This window comes from Gopherus evgoodei, chromosome 7, assembly GCF_007399415.2.
Source record: "Gopherus evgoodei ecotype Sinaloan lineage chromosome 7, rGopEvg1_v1.p, whole genome shotgun sequence".
Taxonomy (NCBI): domain Eukaryota; kingdom Metazoa; phylum Chordata; order Testudines; family Testudinidae; genus Gopherus; species Gopherus evgoodei.
In genome coordinates, this window is record NC_044328.1 from 70,036,642 (window position 1) to 70,052,574 (window position 15,933).

Here is a 15,933-nt window from a genome sequence, read left to right on the forward strand (position 1 = left end):
TGGGGCAGTTCACACACACAACACACGGATTGAAATTAGTCTAGATATGGTGCAGCGTTAAGTCAAGGTGTTTGTTGTGTGTTACAAGTAGCTGGCTCCACCAGTCTGTCTTAGGGCTGTCTTGTCCGCATTGGGATCTTCGCATAGTGCCCCTTTCTCGTATCTGTTTAGCCCACTGACCGCGTTGGGATTTCTCTATAAGACGGGATGGCAGTCATTTACTTCGCTGCTGTTTTAATGTTCAGAATAAATATCTGTCTTCCTCGTTAATAAGTTAGGGGGAGGGTTTTGCAGAACATAACAAGGTGGGTGTTTTCTGCAAGTGAATGGCAAAGGCCTTCCACTGGCTTTCGTAGACACAGGGTCAAACTGGCTGAATCTGTGCCCCAGAATGTGCTGCCTGGCAACCACTTGCCCCCAGCAGCTCAGAGCAAGTCTAAGACTGACTGAAGTTGTTTTGTGGGAGAGGTTTGGGGTATGGAAGTGGGTTGGGAGTTCTTCCCAGTGGGATTCCCTCGGTAGTGGTGAGGTGGGCTGTGTGTACACACACATTGGGAGGTGTTTGCTCAGATGTTCCCTTTGCTGGAAATCTGGCTTTGCTCTTTTCTTTTATGCATTGTGACTTAGCCATTCAAAGATGCACAGAGAAATGGTCATTTCTGCTTTCCTCAGCCATCAGGTCCCTTTCAGACTGAGACCCAGGTTGCTGGGCCTCTGCACACACTGGTTTCCAAGCTGGAGTGGTTTATAATCATCCCATCTCTGAAGAGAGTTTTCCTTTCAAAACCAAGCAGGCTACATACAGCTCCCATCCCAATCCAAGGGACTTGTGCACATGTGAGCTGAAGTTGGCCCCAGGCATGTGGGAGGAACAAAATCTAACTCTTTTATGTATCCCCTCAGCAAAACATCTGGGTGGATAACAGGTGAGGTGGAACATAAGAACATAAGAACGGCCGTACTGGGTCAGACCAAAGGACCATCTAGCCCAGTATCTGTCTACCGACAGTGGCCAATGCCTGTTGCCCCAGAGGGAGTGAAGTTAACCGGCAATGATCAAGTGATCTCTCTCCTGCCATCCATCTCCATCCTCTGATGAACAGAGGCTAGGGACACCATTCTTTACCCTTCCTGGCTAATGCCATTTATGGACTTAGCCACCATGAATTTATCCAGTTCCCTTTTAAACATTGTTATAGTTCCAGCCTTCACAACCTCCTCAGGTAAGGAGTTCCACAAGTTGACTGTGCATTGTGTGAAGAAGAACTTCCTTTTATTTGTTTTAAACCTGCTACCTATTAATTTCATTTGGTGACCTCTAGTTCTTGTATTATGGGAATAAGTAAATAACTTTTCCTTATTCACTTTCTCCACATCACTCATGATTTTATATACCTCTATCATATCCCCCCTTAGTCTCCTTTTTTCCAAGCTGAAGAGTCCTAGCCTCTTTAATCTTTCCTCGTATGGGACCCTCTCCAAAACCCTAATCATTTTAGTTGCCCTTTTCTGAACCTTTTCTAGTGCCAGTATATCTTTTTTGAGGTGAGGAGACCACATCTGTTCACAGTATTCGAGATGTGGGTGTACAATGGATTTATATAAGGGCAATAATATATTCTCAGTCTTATTCTCTATCCCCTTTTTAATGATTCCTAACATCCTGTTTGCTTTTTTGACTGCCTCTGTGCACTGCTTGGACATCTTCAGAGAACTATCCACGATGACGCCAAGATCTTTTTCCTGACTCGTTGTAGCTAAATTAGCCCCCATCATATTGTACGTATAGTTGGGGTTATTTTTTCCAATGTGCATTACTATACATTTATCCACATTAAATTTCATTTGCCATTTTGTTGCCCAATCACTTAGTTTTGTGCGATCTTTTTGAAGTTCTTCACAATCTGCTTTGGTCTTAACTATCTTGAGTAGTTTAGTATCATCTGCAAACTTTGCCACCTCACTGTTTACCCCTTTCTCCAGATCATTTATGAATAAATTGAATAGGATTGATCCTAGGACTGACCCTTGGGGAACACCACTAGTTACCCCTCTCCATTCTGAGAATTTACCATTAATTCCTACCCTTTGTTTCCTGTCTTTTAACCAGTTCTCAATCCATGAAAGGACCTTCCCTTTTATCCCATGACAGCTTAATTTACGTAACAGCCTTTGGTGAGGAAGGCTTTCTGGAAATCTAAGTACACTATGTTCACTGGCTCCCCCTTGTCCACATGTCTGTTGACCCCTTCAAAGAACTCTAATAGATTAGAAAGACACGATTTCCCTTTACAGAAATGGGAGGGTGCCTAGGAATGGGGGAAAGCAGCCACCCAGAGCAGCACATTCCTCCACTAGACAGACCAAAGTTGAGGTAAAGGTAGAGGAGTGAATGCTATCTCAGGCAGTGCTAACTCACCTTGCACAACTCCCCTGGGAAAGGGCTGAGCTGACTTCACTCTTGAGTGCTGCGTGTGGAGTCAAAGCACTGGCTGCCAGTCTACACTGAGTGCTGGCCTTGCTGCCTGGGCCTTGGGGGTGGCTGAGTGCCCCCTCCTCCCCCCATTCTGAGTGCATCTGCAACCATTTGCATAGCTGGGTGCCCACTGCTGCAAGAGGCAGTGGCTCATGCTTGCAGAAGTGGGCATGCAGCCTGGCCGAATTAGATTAATTTTGGCTATAGCTTCTTGCTTTGTTTATTTAGGAAAAAGTGGTGGATTAAAGCCATTTGTCTAAAAACCTCTTCCCTGGCTGGTGGTTGTGCTTGTGTGGTTCTCAGAGCTCCATCTCAGTAGCAAGATATGTTTTAATGAAGGATTCTGTGTTTTTACTTTGTGGCACAAAGACAAGCTGAGAGTGTGTGTGAACTCACTGCCTGGAGCAGGGGCAGGGACAGGAGTCCCTGTTAATGGAAGGGCTGCTATTTACCTGTTTTTTTTCTCTCTCTCTCACTCTTAGTCAGAAGGAGGCAGGTTTTATAGCTGCCCTGTGAGCAATCTGTTCCAGAACAATTTGCGGGTATTATAATGATCAGGCTCCCGCTATTAGAATGCCAGGTGGTAAAAGGACAGTTACAGATAGGACTGCATAGCAGTGGCTCCAGGAAAGATTCTTTCCTAATGGAAACATCCTGCAGAATATAATAGGGATGAAAGCTATAGGGCTGCATAGAAACGTAATAGAGTAATTTCTGTAAACCCCTCAGAAGCTATAGAATTTCAGCTGAGAATGAGACTCTTAGCCCTCGCTGTTCAGCTGTCTTATAGAATCGCACGAGGCTGTGTGTGTGTTAATTGGCAATGTACTAATGTTTTAGTTTTCTTCTAAATTCTCCAGGGCTTTTCCAAAGCAGAAGCTGGATTTTCTTCCTTGCCAATCTGCTGGGTAGTAGGAGAACTGCCTTGGTTTGGACCATTATTTCTTTCAATACACAGGTGCACATTTCCAGTTATAACTGTAGGACCCTCCAGCGGGCCAGCACTCAATCAGTTCATCAAGTGAGGCAGTGGCCTGCAAGATTTCCTTGGCATTGGGGCCATCTGGGTAGGGAACAGAAAGGGTGCCAGTGGTTGGCCATCATCTGGCTGTGGAGGAAGACTAGTGTCCTCGCCAACTCTTAGGTCTGCCTGTTATTTTTGATGGGAGGTGCTGGCGGCAAGACTGTGATCCTTAGCTGGAGGTGATGGAACTGCTTTGAAATAGCTTTGTTTCTTTGCATACAAGAGCTTTCAAAATACACTTGTGAGCAACTCTCAATCCAACCCGAGGAGACTTGGCTGGAGTTTAACTCACACACATGAAGCTACAGAGGTGGCCCATAAGGAGCCCTGGGTTGCAGTCTACTAGGTAGATGACTGATAGGCCACTGTGTTCCCAGACACAAATGTAGTGGCGATAGAGCTAAGGCTCAGAGAATGTGTTGATAACTTAGGGGTCAAAACTATCATAGAGCTGTTATTGTGCCAGACTGCCAGTATCTTATATATCCTGGACAAACTGTGTGGAGTTCAGGTAAGCTTTATTGGATTGGATTGGATGTCTTGGTGTTGAAAATGCCTTTGTTCATGGTAGTGGTGGAGTGAATGTAATTTTTCTAGGGACTTGACTAATGTAAATTTTTAAGACTGTTAAAGGACTTTCTGGCACAATGTGTGTAAAGTGGTTTCTTAGGAAAAAGCTGGGGGTGAGGGCTATGCAAATGACCTACTTGGACTCTACCCTTTTAAAGCTGGGCCGGAAAGGAAAACCTATTTGATACTAATCGCCTGCTCCTGGAAATGCCACATCAGAGTCCCTGAACTGTGTGAAGGGTGGACTAAACTTGTTCTGAGCAGAAGCTGTAATGAACTTGTGACCACAAAGGAAACCCTGAGGATGAAAGTTGAAGGACTGCTCTTGCCAGAACCCCCGATAGGGTAGTGGTGAGTTCTCGGGTAACCTCATTTGCATGCGTGTAGGTTATTCTATTGCTTTTAATATGCTTTGTCTGTAGTGCTTTTATCTTCAGAATAAAATAGGCTTGCACAGGAAGAACTATGTGGTAACCTCGAAGTATTAACAATCCCTGTTATCAGTCTCTGAAGAGAAAGCAAACAGATGTGCTTGGGCAGCCTGTCTCTGCAGCCTGGAAGCACCTCAGTCAGCAGGGAGCGAGATGCAGGTCTCCTCCTCACAGAGGTGACAGCTGGGGAGCCGGAAGCATGAGAGTGGGTGCCCATATTGCAGCACTGAGGGGAAATACAGGTGCAGGTACCCTGAATGGTGACAGTTATAATGATCCCAAAACCAAGCGTTGTGCTTGCCTGACTCTGAGGCACAGGGTTTAGATTCACAAGGGTCTGCGTTCCAGTCCTGTCTGGGATGTTGGTTCATGGTGTTGCTTTAGATAAGTCCCTATGGTTTGTCTCTGTTTTCCTTTCTGTAACAGAAGAGTTTTATTCCCCCCCCCCCGAGCCACAGGTGCTGTGAAGAGAAGTGCATTGATGTTGGCGAAGCACTCTCTACTCTAGTGCCAGATACCCTAGAAACACCACTGAGGAAATTATTTAGTTTGTGGTCTGAGCAAGATGTGGCTGGTGCAGTGTGATTGACAGATGTGGCCATGTTAAATAAGGATAAAAAAGGTATTAAACATCTGCTTCATTTGCAGAGCCAGGTCCATCCTGTGCACTGACTGAGGCAGGTGTGCTGTAGGAAAAACCAATCAGTGATCATGTAATTAAAGATTGGATCATTAGGCATAAGCTGTATAGGCTATCTAGCCCTTTTGAATTCTTGATTTTGTGATTGCAATGTTCTTCTGATGTAGGTTTTTTTTAATGTAACTTCCTAGAGTTATTTTTGCCTTTAAAAAAATAAATTATGTACAACTTCAACTCCTCTCCCCCTCACTAAGATTTAAACTCCAGCGTTAAAGCGTATGTTTCACCCACTGGAGCAACACTCAGACCTACTTTGGTCAGAAGCACCAGGAATCTCTGTCACATGAACCTGTCACCAGAGGGAGATGTATAATGCCCTATGCCAGGGGTAGGCAACCTATGGCACGTGTGCTGAAGGCAGCACACAAGCTGATTTTCAATGGCACTCACACTGCCCGGGTCCTGGCCACCGGTCCAGGGGGCTCTGCATTTTAATTTAATTTTAAATGAAGCTTCTTAAATATTTTGAAACCTTATTTACAATAATAGTTTAGTTTATATTATAGACTTATAGAAAGAGACCTTCTAAAAAGGTTAAAATGTATTACTGGCACACGAAACCTTAAATTAGAGTGAATAAATGAAGACTCGGCACACCACTTCTGAAAGGTTGCCGACCCCTACCCTATGCTATACCCAAGTCAGCAGTGGGTGACCTGTACGTGAGCTGGCCTGTGTTAGAGACAGAGCATGTTTCTGCAGGAGAGGCAGCATGACTAAATGAATGGTATTGGGGCTCTGTTCCCATCAGTGGGTAGAGAGCTATGAGTCTTTGCTTAATAAGGGTTCTGAAGGACATAGACTTAATAATGCCAGCTAGTAGAAGTGTCTAGAACTCCTGGTTTCCAAGGCAGGTTACATTCCTGTAAGTTAAAGGGTATCTTGACAAGGAAAAGCAATGGTATGAAGGAAGAGGAGAGTTGCTGAAATTAATTTTAATTCTAACTAGTGAATGGATTGATTTGGAAATTCTCAGGTTGATTGTCTGCCCACAAAGCCAGTGCTGTAAGTGTGGGGAGGACACTGTCTTTTTTTATACCTAAAAGAGAGGTTGAACCATTGATCAACATACAAAACTCAACTCACTGTAACCTCCCGAGTTAATAGTGGTACCTCCATAACAAACCCCACTTTGGATGGTATCATGTAAGATGTTTGTTCTGGCTGTCATATGGCAAACTTGTATATTTCATGGCACTCAGTGGAGCAGTTGTCAAGAGACTAAAATGCTCTTTGTTTTCTCTTGGCTTTAAGAATTGAAGAAACAAGCGCTGAACTGAGAAAACGAGTGACACGGTTAGAAGAGGAGTTGGACCAGGAGCGAAAGAAATACACAATGCTGGAGATCAAACTGAGGAATTCGGAGCGTGCACGTGAATATGCTGAAAAGAGAAACCAGCTCCTGCAGACAGAAATGGAAGAGTTTTTTTCGACATTAGGAAACTTGACTGTTACAAGCCGGGGAGCTAACGTGCCGAAGTAAAGGAAGCAGGACGACACCATTTTTTAATTCCAGCACAAGTCATTTTGTTCTGGGTTACTCATGCATCATGAGTAATTTGGCAGAGAGTCCCTGCTCTTAAGGATTTTTGCTGTGTTGGTTTGTTTACAGATGCTCTAGTATTTGGGCTATCAGGGAAACTGACTGCTAAAGGCAATGCTTGAAACTGTAGACCCTAGATTGCAAATGGCTGGGCCTCTCTTTCCTAATGTCAAAGGGACAACTCTGTCACTGCCTTTGGCTTGACTGTGCCACAGACAACAGCACTGCTCCCACCACTGCTGCCATGCCCTAAGCGAGCTGCAGGCAGGCTGGAGCCGAAGGAGCATGCCAGTTCCTGGGGAAAAGATGACACTACTAGCATGGCCGCGGGTTTAGCTCATGTGATGAATCAAGTTGAACTTGGCGAGTTCTCCATCCTTCATGAAATTTATTTAAAAATCTGCTTGGTGAAAGTTCTTATTCCTGTACTGGGTATTATTTTATGAAGGTGTTTTGCAAAACTAGCCGACAAGCACTTGAAGGCATTTGAAAGGCTGACACTTCGTCACCCAATTTCTAATCCCCCCCAACTCTGCCGTGCCAAAACTATGACTCTAAATATTATTGTTTGCACCAAATGTGACTTGATAAAATATGTGATTAATAAATACCTTGGAGGGGCAACCCCCCTGGAGCCTGAACTAAACATCTGGCCACAAGCATCCTCTGCAGCCAGGCTTTTCTCTCTTCTTTGTTCTGAAATAATGACTTTACCAATAATTGCTGTAATGGAGCACAGCGTGGGGAGATGAGAGACAGAGAGAGATTTCTAACCTCCTTGCTGCTCTGTTTTAAATGAATATCCCCTGGTAGTTAAAGACCACAGCTTGGAAACTACCAGCGCAGTTACAGTGGTAGATCAGTTTTGAATATAGGCCTAAAGGTACCTGAAGGCTTCTATTCTCTCAACAACTCTAATACGAGAGAAAGATTCTGTTCCTCACCGATTTATCCCAATTCTCATCTGGGGAATCCCACTCTTGAGCTAGAGGTGACGAATTTATTCAGGCCTGGGGGTGTCTGTGGCTCTCAACAAGGAGGTTTTTATCAGCCACACACACACCTCTGCTAAGACATGGAGAAAGGTCACTAGCATCAGCTTTCAACCAATACTGAGGGGGGCTCAACTGCCCTGCAGTGCAACACTGTGTGGCCTGACACCAGAACCATGCGCAGCCTGCATGCTAGTGCTGGCACTGACATCACCTGCTGTGTCATGAGCTCCCCTGGGCTGGGTGCAACCGGCACCATTCCTCACTCTGTTCTGCCCCCCAGTTTAAGTAGCCCGCATGGGAGAAATTGGCAGCGTAGGAGGCTAAAAGGAGAGAGTCAGCATCCCTAGCCCCCACTGGCTGGGTGAGCTGGCCCTAGGGATGCTTTGGGCTAGAGTTCCAGTGCTGGGGCTGCTGTAGGATTTTCAGAGCTGCCCAGGGTATATCACGCTCTTGAGTTTCCTCTCTCTACCAGGCTGTTCCAAGTCTTGATGGATTACACTTAGCTGCCCCTGTGCCATCCCAGCCTTCCCCCTGGAACCAGCAGAGGCCTGCTTTTCTCCATGAGCTAAGCCATGGTGCTTTGTTTCCTTTGGGCTCATGTGCACCTACTGCACATCCATCGCATCATTCCCCTTTCCTCCCACAGTGACAAACATGGCAAATGAGCTAAGCAAAGTGAAACCCATTTCTCTGCAAAACACTCAAACCTTGCTAGGCTCTGGCAGGAAGGCAGGTTCTGTTACTGCGGTGGATACTTTAGAACAGTGACTCTCAATCTTTCCAGACTACTGTGCCCGTTTCAGGAATCTGATTTGTCTTGTGTACACCCAAGTTTCACCTCATTTAAAAACTACCTGGTTGCTTACAAAGTCAGACATACAAATACAAAAGTGTCATAGCACATTGTTACTGAAAAAATGCTGACTCCCATTCAGCATAGAATTTAAAATAAACCAATTAGAATATACTTATTGTACTTACATTTCAATAGAGCAGTATAAACAAGTCAGTACCTGTATGAAATATTAGTTTCTACTGACTTCGCTAGTGCTTTTTATGCACAGAGCCCTGCAAATTGCAGCTATTTGCTTTATATCTGCAGACCAGATGCAGATACAAATTTTGTACCCACGCAGGGCTCTATTTATGTAGCCTGTTGTAAAACTATGCAAATATCTAGATGAGTTTATGTACCCCCTGGAAGGCCTCTGTCTGCCCCTGGTTGAGAACTGCTGCTTTAAAACATAGCTCAGTGTGAAGTGGCTGACGTAAACAGTCACACACACCCCTCCCCTGCCAGCACTGGCCTTTTCACACTCAGCCACTGCCCCAGCGCAGTGCCATAAAGCACTGTCGGCCAGCTGCTTGTTCCTGGGAGTAGCCTGCCATCTGCAGGGCATTGGCAATTGTTTCATCTGACTCCATTCAAGCCAACTGACACACACCCAGGGGAATTAGGATCCACTTTTTTAAAAAAATTCAATGTATATGTAACATTTGAAGTGGCTCCTTGATCATTTCAGGCCACTTTTCCTACACTATCATAAAACAAATCCCTACTGTGACTAGACAGCAAGGGCAGGAAGACTACAGATACCAGCATCTCCAGTGACAATCAAGGAGACCTCTCCACTGCATCTGCCCAGCTCACCTGATCAGTAATGTGAGCTGGAGATTTTTCCTCTCGATGGCACTTGATCCACAGACATAGCAACCAAATTGTCTAAGTAAGTTACATCTATGATCCCTATCACTGCAGTAACTTGGCACTGCCCCGTCCTTCATGCATTTATCCTCACACTGCCCTGATGAACAGAGAGGCTAAGTGACTTGTCAAGGGTCGCATAGGAAGGCTACGGCAGAGCAGGGAACTGACGCTGTCTCCCGCAAATCCCGCACGAACCACCCAGCCATCCAGTGTTCCTCCATTGGCACCTGCATAGCAGCCTGTTACATGACGTGGTGGTTTTACTTACACGTCAGCCTGGGCTGACAAGGCATTCAGGAAGCCAGTACTGTCCCCTGCTGGCTACCATGTGCATAAACTTCTGTTTACTGCCTACTATCCAGGCCCTATACAGCACTTTAGATTGGTAAAGATGCCGCTAACCCTTACGGTTGCACAGAACACGTTCAGTTCAGTCTGGCGGTTAACCACTGCAGCAGCATCTGCAGGCCCTTTGGAACCCTAGCAGGACAAGCTGTTCAGTGGGTGTTAACACTGAAGCGTAACAATGACAATTTCAATGTTAGCATTCACGTCTGATCAAAGCATGCAAGAAAGAGGAGCAGCATTTTTTCTGTGCATTTCTATGCCATCTAACAGCTGTGGTGTTGCACCTAGGGAGGTACTACCATTTCCTTCCTCTCTCCCCCACGCATTCCTCTGTGCCTACTGGAGCCAAGACCCTACCACAAAAAAACATCTACAGACTGGGGGAGCGTGGGGAAGATTAGCTCCTGCTGAGGTTTGCATGAAGCTGCTGTTCTAGGCTTTCATGCTCCAGGGACATTAAGGAGGCAGCCTGATCTATTCAATTTTTTGGCAGAAGAGCCAACAGCTCTATTTATTTCATGCTGACAGCTGCAGCAGCTTCATGAAGCGTTTTGCCCCTTTGTCATCAAGACTCTCATGCAGGTGATGACCCTGTGTTAGGACAACCCCCAAAGAATTATCTGGCTTTGGCCCAGTGGTGAGTGGAGCCTATTCCATAAGGGACAAACTCATTGTTACAATACTTCAAAAGATGCAGGCCTGCCCTTGGAGTGCGCCCTCCCCCAGCTTTCCTTGACCACCATCCCATGCACAAAACTCCCTTCCACCCACACCTAAAACAGGAGGCAACTGCACAAAGGCAAGAACAGAGGGCGGGGGGGGGGGAAAGAGAGGCAGGAAATGAAATTAACAATGAAGCAAATACAGGAATCTGCAGGAGGCAACAAAGCCAAGCGGCTGCAACTCAGGAAGGAGGAATGTTCCTTGGGTCCCAGGGCTGAATGGAGACAGCCAGTGGCAGAACGGCTTTATTCAGTTCTTTGCTTGTGATGTTTCTAGTGTGGGAAGCAGGGTCATTAGAACACTGATAGCCACTCCTGGAATTAGGACATTTTAAACACATTTAATACTTTGAAGAATTATGACCCTCCCCAAAAAAGCAAGACTTATTGTTCATGCAAGAATCTATCCCCTCTCTTTATAGCAGGACCTGTTATATTCAAGGGGGAAAAAATCTCTAAACCAAAGAACCCCCACACAAAGTGGCAAGATAAACATGCGCTTCTTGTTGAAGATTTCTTTAGATTTCTTGAGAAGCCTAGCCTGTTAATGAACTGAGATCAGAGCAGAAATTTACACGGGATCTTTGTCAGATGCCAGTAGGCCCCCTTCACCCTCCCCATCCCCAGCTGCATTTTAGCCGGAGCTGAAGGGAGAGCACACATGATAAAATCAACAGCAGGTGCTACAATCTCCAAGGATTCAAAGCACAGCTGGATTGCAAAACCAAAGTTTCAGCTAGAGCACAGCCACATACATTCCCTGACTGGAACTATTTGACTAGATATAACGAAAACCAAAGCCACCTATACCCAAAGCCTCCGGCTGAGCTTAGATTGTCACACTATCAACATTAGTCAACTACATAGCACCTGCTAAAAATGTATTCTAATGCTATTGCAATTAAACAGCAGTCATCATTAAGTTACCAGAGTTTCCTCAGGGGACATGCCGCTAATACAGCTGTCCCCATACACTTTACTCAGGTGACACAGCCTAGATTAATGGTAATTTACATTTACAAGGCACCTTTCCCTCTGGAAATACTCTCCCCATTATAGACATACAGCAGTGGCTGTAAGAAATCTCTGTTTAAATAACTCTCCCAGGGTGTGCGAGAGAAGCAGAGAGTTGCATTAAGATAGGGGACCGATTTCATATGCTGACTTTCCCATGGCACCATCACAGGGATCTCTCACAGCACTGCAGGGAGCGCCAGGCACCCAGAATATTTAAGATGCTCTCAAAGAGGCAGGTCTTGCTGTCCCCTCTCCTGTTTGGGCTTCCCAAAGAGTGGGCTGGAGTGTGAGAATGGGCCTTGCACAAACCTGAAGCTCTGGGCCTACCTTGCCTAGAACGGGAGCCTGAATGCCTGGAGCCGCTGCCTGGGAGAACAGTAGGGAAGCCCCAGGAAGCCTGCTAGAGGGGGTGGCAGGTGGAGGGAGCAGGGACCCAAAGACCCTTACTGCACTGTCCAGCATCAGGGTCTGTGTTGTGTCCAGTGTCCACTCCAGTCAGAAGCATGGCTGCAGGTGCCACCTTCCATCTGCTGCATTGCCATCTTGTGTCACTCTTCTGGAGGAGGAACCATTTGCCCCCAGAGCCAGCCTTTCAGATCCAATGTCTCCAACCCAGCCCTGACCAGGACACACTGCCTTCTCCCCACTCAACAGGAGACGCTGTTCCCATACAAGACACTTGACAGAAGAGGGTGAAGGAGTTGCAGAAATGCCTTTGGTTCTCTCCCCAGCCAAGTGCAGGGACAGTGCGGCGGAGGGGGAGATGCAGTCTGAGGCCACAGCAGAGCATCAGAGCCTGAATCACACCAGCAGGCAGATCTCTGACCTCCAATACTGGAACTCGGGAGAGGAAGGAGTGCTGAGAAAGCCAAAATGGGTGGGAGAGGGACGAGATGGTGCATTCCCCTGTTGCCAGTGACGGACAGGTCTGACTGTGCACTCAAGCAGGCTGACATAACCAACATTAAGAACAGAGACTTCCCCCAAACGACTGAGGTAAATAAATGGCAACTGTCCTATGAAGTCCACCATGTAGTGCTTTAGAGCCCCAGAGCTGCAATGAAGAAACACTAACTAAAGAGTGGTCATCAAACAACTTTTATCCTTTTTTATTTAAAATATCATTATAACCAATTGACATACTAGATAACAATGTATACATTCCAGTGGTGCACGTGTAATGACCAATGGCATGGATGATAAAAACCACAATGATCTCAGTATTTCCCTACAATGGCTTATTGGGAAGGGGTAGAAAGGAATATGAGAGGGGAGGGTGGCAAGTGGGAAAGAAAACTAACTGTAATTTTTCCATATTTAAAAGGTGCATCCTTCCCCTCCACACTTCCCAGGACAGAATGCACTTCACGGGGGCAGGAGGAGTGATCACGAGAATTCAGCCAGTTTTGCTCAACTTTAGTAGTAAGTTAAAAGTTTAAGAACTCTCAAAAATAGACTAGATATTGGGCCTACAAAAGTAATTCATCTGTATGCAAAGCTTACCAAGAATTATTCCTTTTGTAAAATGTAAAGGATGGACTGATATTACTAGTAAGTTATTTTTACCTACAAAAAACAGACTACAGTAATAAATTCACCAATTTACATCTAACACAATTTTCTGGATGTACATTATTGTACGTGAGCTATATATTACACATGAACATTGTACGGGAAGTATACATGATACATACTTACTGATATTGTCTCAACATTGGCCGATAGGCTGGGCTTTTGAAAAAGGGAAGTGTACTTTCTATTTCACATTCAGGGTAGCTCCAATAGAGAAGGTTAGCTCTATTTACTCGAGGAAGCAGAGAAAGTCTGTGCGAGGTAGTTCAATAATAAACTCGTTTCACTTTTTAGCAGTGGGAGTGGAAATATGTGAAGTTAACTTTTGTCAAAGAAAATTTCTGTAATGCAGAGAAATATAAGATGGGAGGAAGCCAAGAAAATGTCTTACTGAGACTCATTTAAGAGCACTTAAATCAGAGCAATTAAGTGAGCTGGAAAGTTTGAAAAGAGTTACAAATACAGCATATTCCTCCATTCAGAACCTCTCAAGCCTAATTGAAGAATGCAGATGACCTCTAATTCATCTCCATTCTCCAGTCTTCCAACTTACTATAACTACGCAGGGAAAAGTAGGTCAACTGAAACATTAACGGGAACATACAAAATGCTAACACAATAAAAGAAACCGCTATAAAGCAGGTTAGAAAAATACTCAGATATTGGCAGCCCATCCTGGACTACTTCAGTGACTCAAGTCATGAAAACCAGACACAAACTGGAATGTTCTCTTCCTCCCAAATGTTCTGAATTGACAGTGTCTGAAATATGGTGTGTAAGGGACTGCTCATGTGTATTGCTAGTATTTTTGATGGTTTACAGCAGTGTATCTAAGTTTGACATGTGTGCATTGTATGTTTAGTGTGGGACCAGCAGAGTCATGTGTAGACTAGAGACTGACCCGTCAGGTGCTTAGATCTTGCAGTCTAACTTAGAATGTGTTCATCTGGGGGCCAATGCTGCTATTACAAATCTATTACACATCTAACTTCATTGTTCTACTTACTTATGTAGTATACCAGTAGAGGGCACTGTCACCATAACCTGTAAAATCAAGGTTTGCTCTATCCTAAACAAATTCCTTGGCATTTCATAGATAATCTGTACAGCTATTCTTTTGTTTTGTGGGGATTTATACCATGAAAGCTGCTATCCCATATACAGCAACTCTCTTCTAATTTAGATCCCCAAGATGAAAAAGTTACCCTGGGTCAAAAAATTGGGCCATTTACCTGAATTAGTTAATTGGTGGAGACTGAGCCTAACCAAGCATATAGGGTTATTGAACCAATCAGTATTGCTGTGTGATTTAAATGGACTTCAGCTGACTTAAACACACAGAAGTTTATATAAGATGAGAAAGATAAAGACAGTCTGGCTCCTTGTGTTGCATTGAGTGAAGTCCTCAACACACAAAACGGGTAGGAGCACAGGCAAAGGCAGTACAAACTTCTCTCACCAGTGTGTTTAATACTGACCTGGAAGGACCCACTTCTAGTTGTCTGTTCAGTCCTGGGACTTGTTGCAACTAGTCAGAAAGTGAGAGAATTCTACAGTTCTTAGTGGGCGGTGTCCACCTCAGTTTACATAGGACATTAGATGTGGGTCACTTTCATTCACTACGGTACGTCCACACTACCCGCCGGATCAGTGGGTGGCAACTGATCCATCAGGGGTCGATTTATCGCGTCTTGTCTAGACGCGATAAATCAATCCCCGAACGCTCTGCCGTCGACTCCGGAACTCTACCGGGGAAAGAGGCAGAAGTGGAGTCGATGGGGGAGCCGTGGCCGTCGATCCCGCGCTGTGAGGATGGAAAGTAAGTTGATCTAAGATATGTCGACTTCAGCTACGTTGTTCTCATAGCTGAAGTTGCGTATCTTAGATAGATCTCCCCCTCCCCCCCCACTGTAGACCAGGCCTACTAGTCTGGGCTAGACTGCTGCTGGAATCCTAGAGGTGGAAAAGCTGCGTATCTTTTAGCAAGGACTGTTGCAATGGAAACATTATGGAACTATTTATCAAAATAATAAACCAAATTCAATGATACTTAGCACATCAGAAAGTATAACATGTATTGGATATTAGACATCTACCTACATAATGTGAGAACAGCAACGGACAGGACAATTCTAGCTAGCCACCTGCTTACTGTTTGCATCCGTATGCAATTGTCCCTGAAATATAAAATGAATTTCGCTGACTAAAAAGAGAATTCAGACTAGCAAACTGTTGCAATGATTTAAAACTGCAGAGCTCAAACTTTTCCTGGCTGAGCAGGCTTCACTGGAAATTTGCCAGGAGCCTGCGATGGGCACCTAATTTGCATAAAATACAGACCACAATAATCTGAATACTTATTAGAAAGGTGGGACCCAGGAGGACTATGGGTGCTGGTATGCTGCATTCTGACTGAAGTGGTCTCTTGCTCTCTGAATGATCTCTTCACTTCCAGTACCTACTGTGGGTGGCACTAGAGAAATCGAAGACGAGAGGGGAGGAGGAGCCAATAAAATGTCTTACTAAAACTCATTTAAGAGCACTTAAATAAGAGCAATTAAGTGAACTGGACTCTAAGATGGGTGCACGCGTACCAGAGACGATGACCATTCCCAAATTTAGCTAAAACAAGAATAACTGGGGCCAAATTCTGCTCTGTTACACTAATGTAAACCAGGAGTAATTTCATTGCTTGTAACTGAGTTACTCTGGATGTATACACCAGTGTACCAGCACATAATCTAGGTCTATATAATGATGTTCTCCTGTAATATAGGACTAAATACGGTTGGCTTTATGTCACGTTTAAAATTCAATAGACAAAATA

The 15,933-nt window shown here is 44.9% G+C and overlaps 1 protein-coding gene across 6 annotated transcripts in view; it reads left to right on the forward strand.

The window, feature by feature from the left end:
* The window catches only part of ARHGAP22 (Rho GTPase activating protein 22), a 256,126-nt gene extending 248,966 nt beyond the window's left edge, over positions 1-7,160 (forward strand). For all 6 annotated transcript variants that reach the window (XM_030571381.1, XM_030571375.1, XM_030571377.1 and 3 more), the window contains one exon: positions 6,456-7,160. In XM_030571381.1, the coding sequence (XP_030427241.1) occupies positions 6,456-6,684 (229 nt within the window). In that variant the 3' untranslated portion in view covers positions 6,685-7,160. The remainder of the gene's footprint in view (positions 1-6,455) is intronic.
* Positions 7,161-15,933: the final 8,773 nt, after the last annotated feature.